Consider the following 25,122-nt stretch of genomic DNA (forward strand, 5'->3'; position numbering starts at 1 on the left):
CAATGACATTGTATTATTTATTTATTTACATGTGATGTTCCACAGGACCAAATTAAGGAACAAATTTCCAAAGTCATGGAACGTGTCAGTACATAAAATTACAACATAAAAATAATAATAGATATAAGTAAAATGTTTATGAACCAGAAAAAAGTCAAGCCATAAGTTTAAGTAAAAGCAATCAACAATACAACAAGAATCAGCTTCATTTTTCAAGGAAATCCTCGACAGAATAGAAGGAGTGACCCATGAGGAAGCTCTTCAGTTTTGATTTGAAAGCATGTGGATTACTGCTAAGATTTTTGAATTCTTGTGGTGGCTTATTGGAAATGGCTGCGGCAGCAAACTGCACACCTTTCTGCACAAGAGTTAAGGAAGGCCGATCCAAATGGAGGTTTGATTTCTGCCAAGTATTAACAGAGTGCAAGCTGCTTATTTTTGGGAATAAGCTGATATTGTTAACAAGAAACAACAGTGAGGAATATACTGTATACAGGGTGGCTATAATTAAAGTTAAGCTTTCACAAAGCTGTAGAAATAACACCACTGGTCAGAATGGCACCAATTTGCAATGGAATATTATCGGAGAAGGGGGAAAACGTATGGCTAAAGAAAAATAAGTAGTTACAACATGTAGCAAAAGTGGCACTTTAATCATCATAATTTAATAGTGGTCGACTATAAATCACAAATGAATCATACAGCAATGCTTAAGGTGTATGTCTGACATGAAACAAACTGTACTACTCTGTGTGCATGGGTGTACAGGTGTGATACTGTTAGTTATGTAAGCCCAGCCACCACGGCAAGGTCATATCACAGCAGATGACAAAAACCTGTATTTAATTGTCCTCAGGCCAAAAATCACACACAAACCATCAATCAAAATCAAATCATATTATTAATTTCCATGTGACTGCAGCAAAACATGTTCAATATGCTGTTCACCGTTTTCTGCAAGAAATTGAAATAGAGAAACACATGTTCCAAAACTGATCTAAGTGTTTCTGGGGTCACGTTTGGAATGTGTTGTGCAATGCATGCCTTCAATGCAGCTATCAGAACATTGAACACATCATCTTTCAGATAGTCCCACAGCCTGAAGTCACGCGGATTAAGACCAGGTGATCGGGACAGCCCGGCTGTAGGGAAATGGTGGCTAATAATTGTAGCATTTCCGAAATGGCGCTTCAGCAGCTGCTTAACTGGATTTGCAATGTGCGGAGGTGCGTCATCTTGCATGAAATGATCCCATCCACACATCCATGTTGTTGGAGAGCTAGAATGATTTGGTTGCGCAAAAGACACACATAGCGCTTACCAGTGACGGTATAAGTAACAAAAAATATGGCCCTATGATAAATGATGCTGTAAACCTCCACCATACAGTGACCTTTCCAGGATGAAGTGTTACTGGTTGATTTGCGTGTGGATTTTCCATTGCCCATATTCGACAATTCTGTGTATTGACCTATCCTGTCAGATGTAAATGGGCTCCATCTGCCCATAAAATCTTCCACGGACAATCATTGTCCACTTCCAACGGAGCTATGAATTCTAAAGCAAAGGTGTCTCTCACTGGCAGGTCAACAGGAAGCAACTCGTGCACATGGGTAATTTTGAATGGATAGCAAAAAAGGACGTTTAGTAGAATTTTATGCACTGTGCTCATGGGTATGTTTGCACACCACCACTTGTCTCTTCCTGCATTGCTGTGGCCACTGCTTCCACTGACCTCCCTCTACCAGGTTACACACCAAAAGAACCAATCTTTTCAAATTTATGAATCATTTTCTCCGGACCCTCAGCAGTCATCGCACCAATGCCTTTTTTCAAACCATTCAGTGCCCGGAACTTCTGCAGAGTGATATGTGCACAGTCATCATTCTTGTAATACAACCTTACAAGCAGAGTGCGATCAGGCATTGAGACAACCATGGTGAATGTCACAGACGTGAAAGGAGGAAAAGCCATGTACCTGGCATGTTTATACCAACTTCAATGGGTCATGCGCATAACAGGTGTTTGGATTTGTGTATTCTATTACATACAACACCATCTATTCATAAATTTTCACACTATTTTTTTCTTCTGCCGTAAGTTTTACCCCTTCTCCTATAATATTCCGTTGCAATTTGACGTCATTCTGACCAATGGTGTTATTTCTACAGAGTTTTGAAAGTTTAACTTTAATCATCATCACTATGTATATTGAGAGGTGAATGTCAAAATGAGGCCATATGTGAACGGGGGTCAACAAGAGGCTCGCGGACCTACACCACTTATTGCCTGAACCACACGTTTCTGAGCCATAAACATCCTTTTAGAATGGGAAGAGTTACCCCAAAATATAATACCATATGACATAAGTGAATGAAAATTAGCAAAGTAGACTAATTTTCGTGTCGAACAATCACTTACTTCAGATAGCGTTCAAAGAGTAAAAATTACAGCATTAAGTCTTTCAACAAGATCCTGAACATGGGCTTTCCACAACAGTTTACTATCTATCTGAAGACCTAGAAATTTGAACTGTTCATTTTCACCAATCATATGCCCATTATGTAAAATTAAAACATCAGGTTTTGCTGTATTGTGTGTTAAAAACTGTAAAAACGTAGTCTTACTGTGATTTAGCGATAGTTTATTTTCTACAAGCCATGAACTTATATCATGAGCTGCACTATTTGAAACTGAGCCAATGTTGGACACACAGCCTTCACTACCAAGCTAGCGTCATCAGCAAAGATAACTATTTTAGAGTTACCCATAATACTAGAGGGCATATCATTTATATAAATAACGAACAGGAGTGACCCCAAAACTGATCCCTTGGGCACTTCCCAACTGGCTGTGCCCCACTTGGATCCCACATCACAGCATTCTCAACAGTGTTAATAATGACTTTTTTCTGTCTGTATCCCGCAATGGTCCAACTTTTGGAGCAATATTTTGTGATGAACACAATCAAATGCCTAAGTTAAATCAAAAAAATATGCCTAGCTGAGACAGTAAAGGACTCTGAAGTGCAGTCATGCAGAATGGGTAGTCTTGAAAGGATGATACATGACACAAATTAACAAAATCAAAACAAAAGTAATGGAATGCAGTTGAATTAAATCAGGTCATGGTGAGGGAATAGATTAGAAAACGAGACTGTGATTAGAAAAAGAGAGTGTGCTCCCTGCCGCCGTTGGATAAGCAGCTGCAGCAGAAAGTCGTATACTCCTAGCTCACTCATTTACATAGTTTAATTCTTAATTTATTTGCTTTTTTTTTTTTTGGTACTTGCATTGTTTAATTCATAAATTTCGGGCATATTATAGTACTTGAGAGTTGTAGCATCGCGTTTAAGTACCTGAATAGTGTAAAATCGCGTAGTCTCCTTCCTCTGCCAAGCAGTGTGTCAGCAGTGCGCAAGTAGCAGCATTATTGCATTTACTAGCCAGTCTTGTATTTTAATAACTGTATAAATTTTGTGTCGAATTGTTTGTGCTCTCTGTAGATTAATTCAGACGTTCTTTGCACATCAGTTTTTAGCATGGATAGGGACTGCAACTGCTGTGTTCGGATGCAGGCTGAGTTGGCATCCCTTCGTTCCCAGCTTCAGGCAGTGTTGGCTTCGGTCACACAGCTTGAGCCTGTTGCCAATGGGCATCACTGTGGGGGTCCGGATGGGGGTTTGTCGGGGACGGCCAGCTCGTCCCACGCATCCCCCGATCGGACTACGATTGTGGCTGCCCGGGATACTGCCCACATTGAGGCTGATCCCTCATCTGTGGCAGAGTGGGAGGTCATCTCGAGGTGTGGCAGGGGGCGAAAGACATTCTGGAGGGCTGAACGGAAGGCCTCTCCAGTTTGTCTGATGAACGAGTTTCAGGCTCTGTCTCCGGCTGATACTGATGTTCGGCCGGAGATGGCTGCTTGTCCTTTTCCAGAGGTTGCCTCTCAGTTTGCAAGATCCGGGCAGTCGCAGAGGGTGGTGTTACTGGTAGTTGCGAGCTCCAACGTCAGGTGCGTAATGGGGCCCCTTAGGGATATGGCAGCAAGAGAGGGGAAGAAAACCCATGTGCACTCCGTGTGCATACCGGGGGGAGTCATTCCAGATGTGGAAAGGGTCCTTCTGGATGTCATGAAGGGTACAGGGTGCACCCATCTGCAGGTGGTCGCTCGTGTCGGCACCAATGGTGTGTGTCGCTATGGATCGGAGGAAACCTTCTCTGGCTTCCGGCAGCTATCTGATTTGGTAAAGACTGCCAGTCTCGCTGGCGGGATGAAAGCAGAGCTCACCATCTGCAGCATTGTCGACAGGACTGACTGCGGACCTTTGGTACAGAGCCAAGTGGAGGGTCTGAATCAGAGGCTGAGACGGTTCTGCGACCGTGTGGGCTGCAGATTCCTCGACTTGCGCCATAGGGTGGTGGGGTTTCGGGTTCCGCTGGATAGGTCAGGAGTCCACTACACGCAGCAAGCGGCTACACGGGTAGCAGGGGTTGTGTGGCGTGGACTGGGCGGTTTTTTAGGTTAGATGGCCTCGGGCAAGTACAGAGAGGGCAACAGCCTCAAAGGGTGCGGGGCGAAGTTAGGACATGCGGGGACCAAGCAGCAATCGGTATTGTAATTGTAAACTGTCGAAGCTGCATTGGTAAAGTACCGCAACTTCAAGCACTGATAGAAAGCACCGAAGCTGAAATCGTTATAGGTACAGAAAGCTGGCTGAAGCCAGAGATAAATTCAGCCAATATTTTTACAAAGGCACAGACAGTGTTTAGAAAGGATAGATTGCATGCAACCGGTGGTGGCATGTTTGTCGCTGTTAGTAGTAGATTATCCTGTAGTGAAGTAGAAGTGGATAGTTCTTGTGAAATATTATGGGTGGAGGTTACACTCAACAAACGAGCTAGATTAATAATTTGCTCCTTTTACTGACCTCCCGACTCAGCAGCATTAGTGGCAGAACAGTTGCGAGAAAATTTGGAATACATTTCACATAAATTTTCTCAGCATATTATAGTCTTAGGTGGAGATTTCAATTTACCAGATATAGACTGGGACACTCAGATGTTTAGGACGGGTAGTAGGGACAGAGCATCGAGTGACATTATACTGAGTGTACTATCCGAAAATTACCTCGAGCAAATAAACAGAGAACCGACTCGTGGAGATAACGTGTTGGACCTACTGATAACAAACAGCCCCGAACTTTTCGACTCTGTAAGTGCAGAAAAGGGAATCAGCGATCATAAGGCCATTGCAGCATCCCTGAATATGGAAGTTAATAGGAATATAAAGAAAGGGAGGAAGGTTTATCTGTTTAGAAAGAGTAATAGAAGGCAGATTTCAGACTACCTAACAGATCAAAACGAAAATTTCTGTTCCGACACTGATAATGTTGAGTGTTTATGGAAAAAGTTTAAGGCAATTGTAAAATGCGTTTTAGACAGGCATGTGCCGAGTAAATCTGTGAGGGACGGGAAAAACCAACCGTGGTTCAACAACAAAGTTAGGAAACTACTGCGCAAGCAAAGAGAGCTTCACTCTAAGTTTAAACGCAGCCAAAACCTCTCAGACAAACAGAACCTAAACGATGTCAAAGTTAGCATAAGGAGGGCTATGTGTGAAGCGTTCAGTGAATTCAAAAGTAAGATTCTATATACCGACTTGACAGAAAGTCCTAGGAAGTTCTGGTCTTACATTAAATCAGTAAGTGGTTCGAAACAGCATATCCAGACACTCCAGGATGATGATGGCATTGAAACAGAGGATGACACGCGTAAAGCTGAAATACTAAACACCTTTTCCCAAAGCTGTTTCACAGAGGAAGACCGCACTGCAGTTCCTTCTCTAAATCCTCGCACAAACGAAAAAATGGCTGACACAGAAATAAGTGTCCAAGGAATAGAAAAGCAACTGAAATCACTCAACAGAGGAAAGTTCACTGGACCTGACGGAATACCAATTCGATTCTACACAGAGTACGTGAAAGAACTTGCCCCCCTTCTAACAGCTGTGTACCGCAAGTCTCTAGAGGAACGGAAGGTTCCAAATGATTGGAAAAGAGCACAGGTAGTCCCAGTCTTCAAGAAGGGTCGTCAAGCAGATGCGCAAAACTATAGACCTATATCTCTGACGTCGATCTGTTGTAGAATTTTAGAACATGTTATTTGCTCGATTATCATGTCATTTTTGGAAACCCATAATCTACTCTGTAGGAATCAACATGTATTCCAGAAACAGTGATCATGTGAGACCCAACTCGCTTTATTTGTTCATGAGATCCAGAAAATATTAGATACAGGCTCCCAAGTAGATGCTATTTTCCTAGACTTCCGGAAGGCATTCGATACAGTTCCGCCTGATAAATAAAGTAAGAGCCTACGGAATATCAGACCAGCTGTGTGGCTGGATTGAAGAGTTTTTAGCAAACAGAACACAGCATGTTGTTATCAATGGAGAGACGTCTACAGACGTTAAAGTAACCTACAGTGTGCCACAGGGAAGTGTTATGGGACCATTGCTTTTCACAATATATATAAATAACCTAGTAGATAGTTGCTGCAGATGATACTGTAGTATACAGAGAAGTTGCAGCATTAGAAAATTGTAGAGAAATGCAGGAAGATCTGCAGCAGATAGGCACTTGGTGTAGGGAGTGGCAACTGACCCTTAACATAGACAAATGTAATGTATTGCGAATACATAGAAAGAAGGATCCTTTATTGTATGATTATATGATAGCGGAACAAACACTGGTAGCAGTTACTTCTGTAAAATATCTGGGAGTATGCGAGTGGAACGATTTGAAGTGGAATGATCATATAAAATTAATTATTGGTAAGGCGGGGTACCAGATAGAGATTCATTGGGAGAGTCCTTAGAAAATGTAGTCCATCAACAAAGGAGGTGGCTTACAAAACACTCATTCGACCTATACTTGAGTATTGCTCATCAGTGTGGGATCCATACCAGATCGGGTTGACGGAGGAGATAGAGAAGATCCAAAGAAGAGCGGCGCGTTTCGTCACAGGGTTATTTGGTAACCGTGATAGCGTTACGGAGATGTTTAGCAAACGCAAGTGGCAGACTCTGCAAGAGGCGCTCTGCATCGCGGTGTAGCTTGCTCGCCACGTTTCGAGAGGGTGCATTTCTGGATGAGGTATCAAATATACTGCTTCCCCCTACTTATACCTCCCGAGGAGATTACGAATGTAAAATTAGAGAGATTCGAATGCGCACTGAGTCTTTGAGACAGTCATTCTTCCCGCGAACCATACGCGACTGGAACAGAAAAGGGAGGTAATGACAGTGGCACGTAAAGTGCTCTCCACCAAACACCGTTGGGTGGCTTGCGGAGTATAACTGTAGATGTAGATGTAGATGTAGATGTAGACACTAAGAGTAGTAGATGAGTTTTGCTATTTGGGCACTAAAATAACTGAGTGTGGTCTAAAAAGTTATCAATGGCAAGAACAACATTTCTGAAGAAGAGAAATTTGTTAATAGTGAATATAGATTTAACTGTTAAGAAGCCCTTTCTGAATGTATTTGTCTGGTACATAGTCTTGCATGGAAGTGAAATGTTGGTGATAAGCAATTCATACAAGAAGAGAATAGAATCTTTTGAAACATGGTGTTACAGAAGAATGTTGAAGAGTAGATGGGTAGATTATATAACTAATGAGGAGGTGCTCGAGAGAATCGTGGAGAAAATAAATTTGTGGCATAACTTAACTAAAAGAAGCGATCAGTTGACAGGACATATTCTGAGAAATCAAGGAAATGACAATTGGAAGGAAGTGAAGGGTAAAACAACAGAGGCAGCCCAAGAGACAAGTGCAGTAAAGATGTTCAAATGGATGAGGGTTACAGTACTTATTCGGAGACAAAGAGTCTTGCACAGGCTACAGTAGCACAGAGAGCTGCATCAAACTAGTCTTCGCACTGAAGTCAACAATAACAACAACAACAATTGAAATTTTGGAGTGATATCCATTTATTGTGAAGGTCATGCACATAATTCTACTGCACAGCCTCTGTATTCTCTTCACTTTTGTTAGACTACTTGCACAAATACCTCCTTGAAATTACTGTCCAAGAATGCTTTATAGACAAACCCTCGGGAGTTAAAAAAGGTGACCGATTTACTATACAAACATTCAGATGGACATCAGCTCTATGGGAAAACATTGTAAAAAATTTATCTAAAAGTCTTACACCTATTTATTTGGAGTTTTTTGCATGGTACTCTTACAAATATTCAGATGAACGTAGGCTAAATATTTTAAAAGAAAAACATACAGATTTTCTGTTAAAACAGACTGCGAGAAAGAAAATGCTGTGATACCCTGTGCTGTGAAAATGAGTGGTTTGGTTTTCTTTCTTGCAGTCAGTAACTGCAATAGTGAGACATTTAAAACATTAGACAAATTATTTCTCCCATATATATTATTTCATCTTTTATACAATTTAAAACAAAAGCTGTATAAATATCTAAGTGCTCTTCTGTTTTCTTCCCAGCCGTCGGTTTTCACAAAAAACAGGGAAGTATTATTTGTGGCTTATTGGCTTATGATTTGAACACACATATTGTCCAAAACTTTGTAATCCTACCTGTTTTCAGATTTAAACTATGTCAATTCTGTCAATGCACGTCATATACCAATGACGCCAACAGATTTAATAACTCATTTTATGCAACATCAATTCCTAATCAAGGATCCATTGGCAAAACAATAAATAAGGTTCAAGATTAGAGAGAGGGGGAAGAGAGATGGGATGGAAAATGGATATACAGAGTGTTGAAGGAGGAGACGGACAGAGAGAGGCTGGTAGTGGTGGAGAGAGGTGGGAGATTAACAAGGAGGGGAGAGGAGGCAATTAATAGAGAATAGGGGAGGAAGAATACATGGACAAAGGGAGGAGGGGAAGAGATGGTTAGGATGTACATCCAATTCCCATACATATTTAGCAACTGTGAAGCACTGCTGGGTTCAATGGTTGTAATACATTTTCCATTAGCTATTGAATAGAGTTGATCTGCACCAAAGGCAAACAATACATTTACACCTGCAAAGTTTTTATTTACCAAGAGACTGAACAAAGAGCTTCACTTAATCTGGAATGCAACCAAATTCTTAATCTAACTCTGATAATCTATATTTCTAATTTCTTGCCTGATGTGTTGTTTGTTTACAGTTTGGTATTGATTTTTACTCTGTCTTACTAGTCTGGATTAAAATCCCCCATATAATCTTGCAGTAGGATCTGCCACATAAACTGCAACAGTTTCTGTAGAACACACGCTGTTTATTTTTAAAAATATATTTTGCTATATTTCCTACAATTTATTTATAATCTTTAATACCTTATTTAATTTATTGTTTACAATTTTGTCACTCCAAAATGAATTTGAATACACACATGCACATTTAGTGAAATGATGAACAAAGCTTTTCCCAGTAAGCAGAATTACTGTGACTGCGTGAATAAGCCTCACAATCCATCAAACACCTTTGCTAATGCTGCCAATCCAAATACTCTGAAAGAGACTGCAGTCATTCCATAGCGTTCCCCTTCATCACGTGAAAACTAACAGGGGAGAAAAGTAATGATCTATAATCAGATACAAATAAGCTAGCACTGACCCCTGACTGAAGAGCAACAGTACTTTAAAATCACAACAACGTCATATGAGATTGGTCACTGCCAAAGAATCACACTGACAAGCCAATTTAGAAGGTACCATAATCTTCAAGTGTTTTGAAGGCGCATCCAGATAGCATACTTAACTGAATAACGCAAAAAAGTATCTTATTGTTAGTAAACTAGGAGTTAGTTGCTTCTTTAATTAAAGTGCATAGCTTACCAGAACCCATTACACATACAGGGTGTCTCAAATGGTAAGCTACAACTTCAGTGCATCATAACATCCACACTAATTAAGATATTCACATCATGTTTGGCTGTGATAGACAAACTCAAAGTTTTGTTTGTGTGTGTTCCCAGTTGTCATGACAGAAGCATAATGACAACGGGTCAAGTAAAAGCTCACTGTGTGGAAAAGTTCATTCAGATCAAATCAGACACACAGGTGTAAAGGAACTTCCAGAAGAACTCACACTTGCAGATGTAAATATGCTGGTGCTACAGGAATTTTAAGCAGATGGGAAGCGTTGATGCGAAGGATCATACTACACAAACTGGAACTGGAACTAATCACTGGAGCTGGAACAAGTGAAGCTGACATGGAACAGATACGGTTAGCTTTTTAACATTCATCACAGAAGCGCGTCTGGATGGTGTCGCAGAAGCTGCAAACCTCTAGCGTGACCAAGAATTAGGTCCTTCAGAAACATTAATGGATGTATCCGTACCAACTGAAATTGGTGTATGAATTGAAACTGGGCAAGAATCCACAAGATATGCAAATCGCTGTGGACGTTCTTCACCATTTAGAGGAGGATGGAAATTTTCTAAAGAACCTAAGTTTTCTGACGAAGCAACATTCCGCTTGTGTGATAAAGTAAAGAAACACAATGTTCACCTATGGGGATCAAACGAACCATATACTGTGGTGGAAGATGTGTGGGACAGCCCAAAACTGAATGTGTGGTGGCGTTTCATTGTAAATGCATTGTGGGACTATTCTTTTTCTCAAAGGGGAGGGGAGGGAACACAGTTAGTTCCAACAACTGCCTTGATATAAGGGAGCTGTTTGCATTACCACAACTGGCTGACTGACAAGACATGGTTGATTTTCAACAAGATGGCGCACCATCACACTGGGCTCAGACTGAGACACATGTTCTTGACCAGATGCTTTCAGATCACTGGATTGGCAGGGGTGCTCCAAATCCCTGGCCTCTTAAGTCATCTGGCTTTACACCAATGGACTTCATTCTATTGGGGTGCGCCAAGGACACAGCCTACCAAATGCCTGTCAACCTTATCAATGATTTAAGGAATTAATTTGCTGCTGCTATTGCCACAACTGATGTGAGAATGTTGTGCCAAGTGTGGACAGAGCTTTAATATGGATTGGATGTTGTGCATCTATCAAAGGCACATATGTTGAGATTGACTGAATGGTCATAAAAACTATGCAAGATGGTGTGTCATAATATATTATGAGCAGTTGAACGGAATGTACAGTGTCTTAAAAGGAGGATATAACATGAACATCAAGAAAAGCAAAATGAGGATAATGGAATGTAGTCAAATTAAATCGGGTGATGCTGAGGAATTAAATTAGGAAATGAGACACTTAAAGTAGTAAAGGAGTTTTGCTATTTAGGGAGTAAAATAACTGATGATGGTCGAAGTAGAGAGGATATAAAATGTAGACTGGCAATGGCAAGGAAAGCGTTTCTGAAGAAGAGAAATTTGTTAACATCGAGTATAGATTTAATGGTCAGGAAGTCGTTTCTGAAAGTATTTGTATGGAGTGTAGCCATTTATGGAAGCGAAACATGGACAATAACTAGTTTGGACAAGAAGACAATAGAAGCTTTCAAAATGTGGTGTTACAGAAGAATGCTGAAGATTAGATGGTTAGATCACATAACTAACGAGGAGGTATTGCATAGAAGTGGGGAGAAGAGGAGTTTGAGGCACAACTTGACAAAAAGAAGGGACCGGTTGGTAGGACATGTTTTGAGGCATCAAGGCATCACAAATTTAGCATTGGAGGGCAGCGTGGAGGGTAAAAATCGTAGAGGGAGACCAAGAGATGATTACACTAAGCAGATTCAGAAGGATGTAGGTTGCAGCAAGTACTGGGAGATGAAGAAGCTTGCACAGGATAGAGTAGCATGGAGAGCTGCATCAAACCAGTCTCAGGACTGAAGACCACAACAACAATATATTAAAGATGTACCATACCTTCTAAGATACCCTAAATATACTCAAACATTAGTTGTCAATAATTCAAATAGAGAACAACAACATCTATAAAAAACACACACACTTTCCAGTGCATATACTCCTTGTGCAGCAAAACTAAAATGGCGTTGATATAAAATTCTACTAACTGAAACAAGCAACAGTCAAATAAATGTACTGAAGCAATTTTTCCCCGATACTTGCAATTGGATGATCACTGATGATAATTTTAAAACATGGGAGAGTGAAAGGCAGTCAATTCAAGGGAACTTTTGAAATAATTCAAGGGAACTTTTGAAATACTTCAAAAAGGAAACAAAAGATGTGTTACACTAGTCATCTAAAATAAGAGGGAAATCTCTACATCAAATGAGTGCTGACCTCATCATCAAATAAAGCACATCTTGTTAAAATATGTTATACAGAAAGTGATACTTGACAATGTTTATAAATTAGCTGATCAACTTGATGGGGAAGGAAGATGAGTGTGTATGTATAGCACCTTCTTACCCCAGGAAGCAAACACTTCATATAATCGCTATGGCTAGTATTGGGTTCGTGTCAAGGTGAGATGGTTGATTTGGCACTTTTCCCACTGACACATTATTCTTCTACTCAACATAGAGATGACAGCAAGTGGGAATGGCCCACAGTATTTCAGGCCTTTCTTTGCATACATTCATGGCTTCTTTGTTGGCTGCATTATCTGCCTTTATCCTGCTACATCCTGACAACTCGCACAACACCATCTTTCTTGCCTTTGGTTTTCTATCTCCTTGTGGACACGAGTCTGAGAATATAACAAATATTCTTCTTTAATGAATTCTCACCAGCCCCAGTCCCTTAAAAATTGCACACATTAATGTCATAATTTGGTAATTGCTCAGGTACGCACAACTTGAAGCCACCATCAGAGAAAACAGTGGAGCAAGTGAGAATAATGCCCAGCTCATATCCTTTAAAATAAATAATGTATAAGCACCACCCAATGCTACTACAGAAACTAAGTAGTTGGTACAACATTACTGTTAACTGCTGTGGCACCACAACCTAGAGAACACTTGGTATTAAACATGCCCTTTGACAAAACCATGCCACAATCTGGTATACAAGCCAGTCAAGGGCCAGCTCAAGCGAGTTGAGATGCACAGCAAGTGTGCAACCAATTTGGTTCAGCTGCTAGTATCATGGACTCCTCCTGTCATAGGCGGAACTTTGATATGGTGTGGGCTGAACTTAGCTTGCACTGTGTCCAAGGTGTATCCTGTACAAATCTCTTATAGTAAACAAATTCTGGCATGTCCCCAGTAGCTCTTGTGTAACTCATCTTTTATAAAAGTGGCGATGACTCGGGAAGTGAGATGCATGCAAATCAATGTTTAAACTTTTTTTTATTATTGTTGTTAAATGAAATTATGCACTTTTCTACCATGGAGGAACAATAACTACTAACACAAACCCTGTTAGGGTATGACAGCTGTATTACAGGCAATATAAGCTACAGCGAATGTAGCAGGAACATCTCCTGTGCTACTCATATTTACAACTTTTCCATCATTTAGTGAATGATATGAAGACACAGAAATACAAAAGCCACGTTCTCTGAAAATCCCCCCCAGTGTCATCTAACATAAACATTGGAGCTGTTAATGAATCTGGCGGAACTTCAGTAGTCTAGAACATTTTCTTTATTACAAGAACATTTTCCAATGGAGAAACATATTATTGCAGACAGGGTTTTTGGTAGCTGAAAAAGTGCGCCAGTCTATCAGTTAAGAAGGAATTGCAATCTTAAATGTTCGTATGGACAGACACACTAATCAGGAATGTTACGGTGTGTCTCACCCTTGACTCTGAAGTGAGAAACAACATATTATGGGAATCAGATTCCTCTCTGAGGAAAGCAATGCCTATGAAACTCTCCACAATACTCAGAGTTTGTTTATGACAGATGACTTCCAAGCAGTCACCTCTCTGACATCAGTCACACAGGATCTCACACCACCTCTGGTGCGGCCTTCACCAGCTTTATGACCTGGACAATCTTGTGAAAACCTCACCAGTGAAGATGTGCCATGTCAGTGACACTGCTATGGCCTGGTTTTAAGCAATGCTTCCTTCACAATGTACGCAGCACATGCCTCCAGTGAAGTTTAACATGCCACTAGTGCTGCAAAATGGGAGACTTCCAAGATATATGTTGTACCAGTTGTGATACAGATACATCCTAACCTATGGAAGTGAGTGATAACCTACTGAAGTGCAGACTTCTCAAGATGCAATCCTGCAAAGCTACTTACATGCATTTGTATGCAAACACCCTGTGAAATTACGCCTGGTCACTGGTCCTTCTGTTTCCTCAAACAAATTGACTTAAGTTTAGGGTCACCACCTTTGCAGGCAACCAAGACAAAACTTTGAGCCTATGGATTTCATAATGTGCCAATGATAGGAAATTTTCTAGTTTTACTCACAATCAAGTTACTTGCCCAGTAAATTTTCTGGTGGTAGCTGACCCCCAAAATCAACAATGCTTTTAGGACAGACTCTTTCCATAGCTTTGTATACATGACACTTGAAACAGCAAAAGGTCTGAAATTCAACCTGTGCGGGTATTCTTTTAGGCAACTGTTCTTGGCAGATTTGGTGTTCAACCTCTCGACCAACAGACTCTAAAAGATGGACAACACCTATGCCCTCCTCTCTCAGTAGTAGCTGCTATGGGGTGAGATGATGTAACGCCACCACCTGACACCACTATGGAAACTAAGCAGTTGACACATTACTATGACTGCTTTGGTATCACTACACGGAGGACAGCTGTCATTAAGAATGCCCTTGAACCATGCCAGAATACGGCATGTAAGCTGGCCTGAGTCAGTTGTGATGCCATCTGTGAAGCATGCAGCAAGTGTGCTACCTATCTGGCTCTGATGCTAAGATCGTGGACTCTTATTCCATCATATTTCGCATGTGCATCTGAGATATTATTATTTCTTATTGTGATATTTCTGCTGATAACAATATAACCATTTTTGAGGCAAGTTGTTACCAAAATTTAAACCATCTGACACAACATTCTGAAGCAAATGGGCATGTGTCCGATATAATACTGTTGGAAACAAGAGCTATAGTCAAGGACAAAACTTTTTGCACCCGGAAGTAAAACAAAGCAAGTGCAGAGTCAGATAATCCACACTCCTTATGAAGTTCTTGGTTGATTATTACTGGATGGTACGTATTGGAGTAACCAGGCAGTGAAGACTCAGCAATAATTCCTTTGAGAGTGCAGATGTGGTTTCCATGACATGTCAAGCTCCAAACCTTTGTTACAATTCATCATGTTTTGCCTGCTAATTGTATTTCCACTGCTCCCTTGATCACTGAATCACAATAGGAAGGCTGTGGCCAGATCTTGACTTCTCTATGATCCATGGAATGGCCAATGGAAATTCAAAGTTTCACCTCTGCAGTTTTGTTGTGCCATAGAAGATGGGTGTTTGATACACTGTTCTTGTACACAGCATATTGTTTGTCCTACGTATTTTTTACCACGGTGACAGTTTTTTTCAGTGATTTTAATTGTCAGAAAGACAGTGAAGGTGGGATTGGTGAGAAGAGGTTCGCAGCATTAGTAGAAAGAACCATCCCACATTTAGCTTAGTCACTAATAAGTTCATTGTAGCCCCATAACACAGGTGCATCCGTATCTTTAAAATTTCTCTCTTGGAGACAAAAACATTAAAGTGTTTCCTATGCAAGGAGCTTCAATTCTTCTGCACCCCTCCTGATCCATCCATATTCTCATGAATAATGGGATCCTTTTAGGGTTAATTTTATCTTTATCTTTCCATCTTGGTAATGAGACCAAGACATTTATAGAAGGTTGATCATTTTATGATTTGTCTGACAAGTTTCATTTCAGGACAATCTGTGTCATCAAACATAGGAAATTTCCCATACAATAAATATATTAGTTTTGTTACCTCAAAGCATGTGTTCTTTTACCTACAGGCTTTCTTCTTTTTGAGGGGAGGGTATGGGACATGGCAGGAAACAAAACTGCTGCATGGTGAGTCAATGACACACTTTTTTTTTTTTTTTTTTTTTTTTTTTTTTAAAGTCACCTTTCGTTCACAGATAAAAACACCTATACAGGCTTCTCGGGCTTGTAGAGGGGACTTTGTAGATAAAGTTTTGATAAGGAACCCATGTCTGTGAAAGTACTGTTTGGATGTAAAATAAGTTTGAACATCAAACCATTTTTGAATTTGCTTCATGGTATGCACGCAACGGAGACAATGAGCACTGACCTGTGTGCTGCTGCACAGGAGCTCTTGGCAAGGGCAATTTGTCAACTACTCATTGTCGGGTTCTCTTTTTTGTGATGAAGGACATCCTGTTCAAAGTTGATAGTGCAGCATGTCCTAGAAGCACCACTGTCAATCCTCCTAGTTACAAACATGCCAAATTCTTGTAGCTGTGGCAGTTGGATAAAACTGGTATGTTATGTCCCAGGTACAACAGAGACTGATGACAGTGAACTCTTCTCAGTTCGTGTACATACTGTGGAACAGGCACTTTGAAAGTGATCTGATCCTCAAACGTATTGCAAATCCAAATGGTACATTTCCTTATCAAAACTTTATATACTAAGTCCTCTCTACAAACTGTAGAAACTTTTTTACAGGAATTGTGAAACACTGTATTAACAGTTACGGGTAGCACATGTAGCAGTGTGGAGGTCGCGTAGCCAGTCTAACCTTTATTTCAAATTTTTCATTTTGATATTTTCTTGTAATGCTCAAGTGTAATTCGTTGTTGTCTACCTGCCAAATAGGGTCCGTCACTTCAGCAGAGGTTGGTTGTTACTGTAAAATGTTATCTGCCAACAACATGTCCATTATGAACCCAATGTGGGTAGTTAATAGGGAACATGGGAAAGAAAACACGTGAGGCCTGTTAATCACCACTTGGAGCTTCAGTGATAGTCTGGACACACACTGGCCCCGGCTTCCAGCTAGCAATGGTGTGACTCCTTTCTTATGTCTTTTTTCTAACACAAAATTAACTTTACCTCATGGCATGCCAAGACTAGCTGACAGCCTCATCGACTGACCTGGGTGTGCCCATCTGTACTGAGTATAATGAAGATATTTTATTATTTTTTAATTAAGTCTTTCATTTACAAATCCTTTCAAATGGACAAACCCTTATCAACCAGATCACATCACCTCTGCATCTGTACAGAGATATCATTATTTGTCTGTGTAGCACTGAGATATTAGCAATGGTTTTTCATGGGTAGAGGTAAAAAATGTAGCAAACTCTTTGGGCTGCTATGCATGAAATACCTTCCATGCTTCAGTATTTATCATTTATTTGATGAACTTTAGCTATTGCATTTTTTCACCTCATCCTTACTCCGCGGTGGGTGTTTGCTAGAGCAAGGCATTTTGCTTCTGCATACAATCGTTTTGTGTTCAAATTTTCAACAGGTAGAGCAACACACAGGATGTGGGATACTGTGTCACGCACTGGCAAGCATAAATCCAATTTTAATGTATTCATGCAGTGTTGAGAGCATCGAAGGTAAAAATTAAAAACAGTCCCCCCCCCAAACACTCTGTTTACACGTATCAGTATGTTGTGTAAGTCTGTAACTCTTCTTTCATTCAGATATATTCTGCCTCAATAAAAATAACAGAAAATTACTAATAAGAAAATACAGAGTATGTATCACGAAACGATATTAAAACATTAGACGTTAAAATATACTTATCCAATCAGGAATTTACAGTATCATTATTGCAATAATGTATGAAACCCAAATAATGTACACACACACACACACACACACACACACACACACACAGAGAGAGAGAGAGAGAGAGAGAGAGAGAGAGAGAGAGAGAGAACAGGAACTTACATGTTTTAACTGCTGGATGATACCTTCTTGCTTTGAAATTGTAGCAGAAAAATTGCGGCTTTTCTTTTCCACTTCAACCAATTTTGTTTTGTAGCCAGCAGTATTTGCCTGTAACACTTTTAATCCATCCTGTGCCACCTGGAGTTGTGCAGCCATTGAGGCTCCTTGAACAGTTCTCTCATCCAATTGTTGCCGCAAAATTGTTTCCTGTCCTACTTGCTTCTGAAGGTCTTTTATGATGTCATCTTTAACAGCAAGATCTTTCTGCAACTAAAAATTATAGCACATTTAAAGTTGAGCAACAGAATTACCACACTGTTGTACATAAGGTCACTGGTTGTAATTATTAGGATACCACGTTAAAGAGTTAGAATCTGAAGACATATTGACAACTTTAGGGACTCATGCATATTATTTAGTAAGTTCTTACAATTTAGATAAAAATAGAGCTCGCAGACTTGCTCAGCATATTTTCTCAAGACAATCCACAGGATTTGTACAACAGCCACAAAAGGCATGTCTGTGCATTTTTGTAGCATTTAGCAAGCACCCTCTCAAGTTTTGAGTGAGATTTACCAAATACAAACATTATAATAAAAATGTACCGCCTTCAAAATCAGAGGAAAAATTAGACACTGGAATAATCATCATAGCATGAAGGAGGACACCAATCATGGACTCCAAGGAGTCACTCAACATGGTGGGTGATGGACGTAGCAGGATCAACAAAAGTTACATTACAGTGCATGTCTTTGACACACATTCAATTCTTTCAGATCATTACCAACAGTTGCACAGCTTACAATATAGTGCACACTAGCAGTGCTGTCAACATTCTGTATTGTCTTCACTGTGCAGAGTTCTGTTTCATGTGTCAGTTCTGTGTATTGTGTCTTTCTTCTGTATATATGCTAAACTCAGACAATACAGTACATACAGTGCAGTCTGAGAACACCAGACTAGTTCTTTAGCATGGGCAAGCTGTTACTACTTCCAATTTGTGTCTGGACAAATGTAGAAGAGGTACACTAGTCAATGGGAGCTCCAAAGTTAGATGGATCATGGAGCCCCTAATGGAAATAGCATTTAAGGCAGGAAAGATTGTGCAGACCACATAAGAATCATAGAGAGCACTTTGTATGTATGCTGGGGTATCTCGTCCAAAATGTGGACAGCTCTGACAGCAGCTATCAAGCAAAATGGGTGCAACCATATGTAAATCATGGCTCACACTGGCACGAACAATGCCTGCTGCTTGACTTCAGAGGCCATCTACAGTATCTAAAGGCAAAAGGCTGATTTGATGAAGACAGGTAGCACTGCATATGGGGGTGCAGGCTAAGCTCACTATTTTTAGCATCGTACCCAGAGTCTATTGCAATCCTCTGGTTTGAAGTAGGGAGCAACTACTATGGTAGCAGAGTATGTGGGGTGTGCACATGTGAACTTTTTTTAGGTTAAAGGAACCCCCTCCCCTAGGGATCCGAGCTGAACTACCTGTCGAAATGGTAGATACATCTCAGTCACATTATTATCAGAGAATGCTCCTACCAGCAGATCAAAAATGAAAGACATTAATATGATATTAATAAACTGCAGGAGCATCCATGGCAAGGTCCCAGAATTAGTATGGTTTATTGAAAGTTATAATGCCCACTTAGTATCAGGAACAGAAAGTTGGTTGAAACAAGAAGTGAATAGCAATTAAATCCTGTATTCAGATTGGAATATTTATCAGAAGGAGAGGTTAGTTACCAATGGTGGTAGCGTATTTATTCTGGTAAAGAATTTGATAATACCTACGAAGGTTACTAAGGATTTAATCTGGGTGAATTTAAGCAAGGAAAGTGGATTAAAAAAATAATATAAATAAATAAATAATCAGATGCCTTTTTAGACCAGCGTCATCTTATCGAAACTGATGCCAGGGACAAGGATTCATGGGCCATTACTATGAATGTTTTGTCCTACATTACTTCAAGCAGATAGTTAAGAACCGACTCGTGAAGGAGGCAACACCAACACATTTTCTGTGTGTGTGTGTGTGTGTGTGTGTGTGTGTGTGTGTGTGTGTGTACTGAGGGAAGGGGCACTTTAGGACCATCACACAAAAAAATTTAAGAAATACCAATTTCATTAATAGTACTTGGCTTTTATTCACAATCTACTTTTTAAAGACATACATTTGCGTAAGAAGGATCCTCAACCTGAAAATACAAATATGATCGTTGCAAAAAGTCACATTCACTACTAATCATAAGACTTGAATTTTTTACTTAAGTTTTATTAAAATATTTAAAACAACTGCAGAACCTGATGCAAGAAATCATTATAAACAGTAAATATTTTTCCAAAATTTGAAATACAAAGTAAACTATAATATTTTTGAAAAGTTGGCATAAAGTAACCTGTTACCCCTTGATATTGCAAGAGTTAATAACTATGTTAGAAAACTGCTACACAACAATGAGAGTTTTATCATAGATTCAAAAGAAGTAAAAATCTAGTTAAAAAACGAGAGCTGGACGAAGCAAAAATAAGCATGAAGACAGCAATGAGAGAAGCATTCAATGACTTGGAAAGAAAAATTCTGTCAACTGATCTGACTATCTGTCTCATGTAAAATCAGTAAGTAGTTTGAAATCATCATCTATTCACTCGTTCAGGGGTCACAAGGGCAACAAAATGTAAGATGACAAAGAGAGAGCTGAAATACTGAATCAGTCTTATAACATTTTTTCACCGCAGAGTATCATAATACAGCTCTTCCTGTCAATCATTGTACAAACTTCTAAATGGCAAATATTGAGATAACTGATCACAGAATAGAAAAAAGCTACAATCACTTCGTAGTGGAAACGCATCAGGATCAGATGAGATACCTGTAAGACTCTACAGATATTATGTGCAAGAGCTTGCTCCCCTTCTAGGAGGAATTTATCACAGGTCACTGGAGCAATGAAGGGTACCGAAAAAAAAGGGCACATCATTCCAGTTTTGAAGAAGGGTTGTAGGACAAATGCATTAATTTTAGACCAGTACACTGAAATCAGTCTGATGCAGAATTATGGAATATGATTTATAATCAAGAATTGTGAAGTTTCTGGAGAACAAAAATCTCCCCTATAGAAAATGAACAAGGATTCTGCAAACAGAGATCTTGCAAAACTCAGCTTGCTCTGTTCTTCTGTGAGATCCAAAGAGCTGTAGACATCAGCAACCAGGTTGATGCCATGTTGCTCAACTTCAGGAAGGCATTTGACACCGTCATGCAATGCCATCTAGTGAAAACATATGAGCAGGTAAGATCTGCAACTGGATTCAGGACTTCCCTGCAGATGAAACTCAACATATCGTTTTCAATGGAACAGAAGAAGGAAATTTAAGACTGTTTGCATATGATGTGGTTCCCCCTTTATTCCCACAAAGTAATGAGTGTTACTGACAGGGGATGTTGAACTGATTCCATATTTTTAGAGTTACAAAAGGCTTTTTACACCATACTTCACAAGCAACTTCTAATCAAATTCTGTGACTATGGACTATCATCACAGTTGTGCAGCTGGATTTGTGATTTCCTGTCAGAAAGTCACAGTTCATAGTTAACCGACAGAAAGTCACCCAGTAAAACAAAAGTAATATCTGGCATTCCCCAAGGAAGTGTCATAAGCCGTCTGCTGTTCCTGGTCTACATAAGCAATTTAGGAGACTATCCGAATAGCATTCTTACATTGTTAGCATATGAGGCTGTCATCATGTACCACATCGTAAATTAATCATATGATTAAAACAAATTGCAAAACAACTTGGACAAGATATCTATATGGTGCAAAAAGTAGTAACTGACTCCAAATAATGAAAAGCGTGAATTCATCCACTTGAGTAGCTATAGGACTCCATGGAATTTTGGTTACACAAAAAACTACTCAAATCTATAGACTGTAAATTCAGTTAAATACTTAGGGATCACAGTTACGAATAACTTAAGTGGGAATAGCCACGCAGATAATCCTGTGGGGAAAGCAAACCAAAGACTACGATTTATTGCAGAACACTGATAAAATGCAACAGGTCTACTAAAGAGACTGCCTACACTATGCTTGTACATCCTCTTCTGGAGTATTGCTGTGAGGTGTGGGATCCACATCAGATAGGATCGACAGAGGACACTGAAAAATATCAAAGAAGGGCAGCTTGTTTAGTACTACCGTGAAATGGGGCGGAAGGGGGGGGGGGGGGGGGGGGGGAGCACCATGGATATGGTACATGAATTGAGGTGGCAATCCTTAAGCCCAAAATAAAGGTGCTTCTCAATGCAGCAGGATCTTCTCATGAAATTTCAATCACCAGCTTTGTCCTCAGCGTGTGAAATTATTTTGCTGGTGCCCACCTACATAGGAAGGAATGATCAGCATAATAAAATAAGAGAAATCAGAATTTGCACAGAAATATTTAAGTTTTCACTTTTCCCATGCGATGTTCGAGAAAAATAGTCTGAACATGGCTCAATGAACCCTCTGCCAGACACTTCATTGTGAATTGTTGAGTAATCATGTAGATGGAGATGCACATGAATGTCAAAAGACAATGTCGATTCACAAAATGGCTTACAGAAGACTGATGAATGACGCAGTCTCTGGCTGTTGTCCCTGAACATATATAAATGTCCCATATTGTGCATACACAGGGAAAGAAATCCATTACTGTACCTAACTCGAATGACTTTAAGTGAAATAACCACATAAAATAAATAGTAGGAAAAGGTGGTGCCAAACAGATTCATAAGAAAAATCTAACGGAAATGTAGTTCATCCACTAAAGAAGTGGCTTGCAAGACGCTTGCCTGACCTGTTATTGAATATTGTCCACCAATATGGGTCCCTTACCAGGTGTGACGCAGGAGATAGATAGATAGAGAGAGAGAGAGAGAGAGAGAGAGAGAGAGAGACATGATCCGACAATGTATGCTTCATGAAGGGATCGTTCAGCACGCAGGAGAGCAATACAAAGATGTTAAATGAACTCCACTGGCAGATGCTGAAAGACAGGAATCACAGGGACATTAACTATTGAAATTTCAAGAGATTACCTTCCAGCAAGAATCTGACAACATATTACATCCTCCCATACACATCTCACAAAATGACCACAATGAGGAACTTCAAGAAATTAGAGCTAATGATTCTTCTCACACACCATTTGCGAAATGGAACAGGAAGGGAGTGGGGGGGGAGATCAGATAGTGGTACCAGAAGTATCCTCCACCACACACTGTCAGGTGGCTTGAGCAGTACTAATGTAGATGTACACTTGGTCAGAATAATGAAAACCAATCCAATTTCTCACTTGCAAGTAAAAGACATTCCATACCCCTAAATTTTCTGCCCTATTGTTCAAGATTTCATTATGTGCATTAAAGTTGATCAAATGCAGGTTAACAAGTAGGGAGCACAAATACAAGATGACAACTACAGTGGATGGAACAATTGTTAACTACACTCAAGATTTAAATGTATTATATGAAGGTGGTGGTGGTGGTGGTGGTGGTGGTGGTGGTGGTGGTGGTGGTGGTGATATTGAGATTCTGGATAAAATATGTTGTTTCTGTTTCATTAAATTAGTGGTTACTGGAACATTATTTTTTTTTTAAAACTGTTAATACTGCAAAGCTTTTCTGATGATGGAAAGAACAATCTTTCTGTACACCAGTGGATAAAGCTTATATTGAAGTGTACAGAATTTATCTTCTTTTAATTTGAGCAAAACACACAAACGCGCAGGCGCGCGCGCGCACACACACGCACACACACACACACACATTCCTATGCGAAAACATGTGGCTACACTACTGAAAATAATTTATGGACCAAATATAAAACATGCTACAGTAGAAGCAATCACTCCCACATAGCACCCCTCCCGTCCCCCACCCCACCCCACCCTGCCCCTGCACTAGGGTGTGCTAGTGGCTATAGTTTTTGTGGAGCTTATGAAGACACTGGACTGCTGCCACAGATGTAACCAATGTTGTGATGCACTTTGTTTACTGCTACACAATGATATACTGTCTGCTGTTTATCTTGCATCCATGACAGGTGGCACTTTTTGCTTGATTTGCAATATGTTGAACCTCACCCAGATTGTGGTTTTTGTATGGATAGGCATATGAATTTGTGCATTTCAATTATTGTCAACCAAAATGCCTGTGGTACCAGCGAAAAGAGATAAAGTTGTCATCTCCAGACTGCTGGTAATCTTGGCATTGCAGCATTGTAGTGTATCAGGATCGTAGTTATTTGCTAGTCCCTCCGCATTGTTGCTGCACTCGACCCTGTCTAGTTGGTGTTTGAACTGTGAAGTTTAAGTTATGAAGCTCTTCAGAAATGCTTGAAGATGGTGGGCAGTGATGGCGGTGCAGTCTGGTGTCGTCTCTGAAGTTCAGTTCAGTCCATCAGCTGGAGTCAGCTGATGCAGTATCTGTTAAATAACACCATAGCCATTGTTGCTGGCATCTCCAATTACGTATATATTGTATCAGCCATGTACAGCAACTTGTTTATTGCTTGATCTTCATGCTCTGCCAATACTGCTTGCTTTTGAGATAGTATTTGCTGCTGCCAAATATGTGGAAACTCATAATCCAAAACCATAAATTATTCCGTAACTCTCTGAAGGAGTTTTTTCACCATGTATTTCCTGATAAAGCACTTATCTGAGCCTTTGGTCTGACAATTTGGTGCAGCAAGCAGTTGATTCAGCTATTAACACACAGCACCCTCAATGACATGGTTGGTGCACAATAATGTCCAACAGCAAATTATGTTGTCCATGGGTCTAAGTTGCTGATCATTAGTTGAAATTGCTCAAGATAATCAGTAACTAGTCCATGCATGAAAATATTTTCCATGACCGCAAACCACAATATGTACTTGGTCATTCACAAATGACAACGGCAAACACTGCATGGAAGAATACCTGAAGGCAATGAATGGGCAGTTCACTGTTCTTGAGTAAAGCTCCAAAACTGAATAATTCACCACAACAGTTAACATTTTCAAATCTAGCTTCACACCATCTCCTACAGTACAGGAAAGGTTAAATACGCAACAGAGTGTAATTTGAATTGTTTGCACTCACTGATATGGAAGTGTGCTGTGTTTTAGCATATGGTTCTTTGATTTCATAGTAAATTTCTTGACTCTTGTCAGTTGTGGCACACAACTGCTTACGAGTGTCTTCTACTGTCATGGTGCCATATTAAACAGTTCACAAAATAAACTCCATGTCTGTAATTGTTTCTTCATTGTTAGAGG

The 25,122-nt window shown here is 40.0% G+C and overlaps 1 protein-coding gene across 1 annotated transcript in view; it reads right to left on the minus strand.

Moving 5' to 3' along the window:
- The window catches only part of LOC126353882 (nucleoprotein TPR-like), a 342,294-nt gene that overhangs the window by 206,657 nt on the left and 110,515 nt on the right, over positions 1-25,122 (minus strand). Inside the window, exon 11 of the mRNA XM_050003086.1 lies at positions 17,810-18,079. Within this exon, the coding sequence (XP_049859043.1) occupies positions 17,810-18,079 (270 nt within the window). The remainder of the gene's footprint in view (positions 1-17,809; positions 18,080-25,122) is intronic.

This window comes from Schistocerca gregaria, chromosome 3, assembly GCF_023897955.1.
Source record: "Schistocerca gregaria isolate iqSchGreg1 chromosome 3, iqSchGreg1.2, whole genome shotgun sequence".
NCBI lineage: Eukaryota > Metazoa > Arthropoda > Insecta > Orthoptera > Acrididae > Schistocerca > Schistocerca gregaria.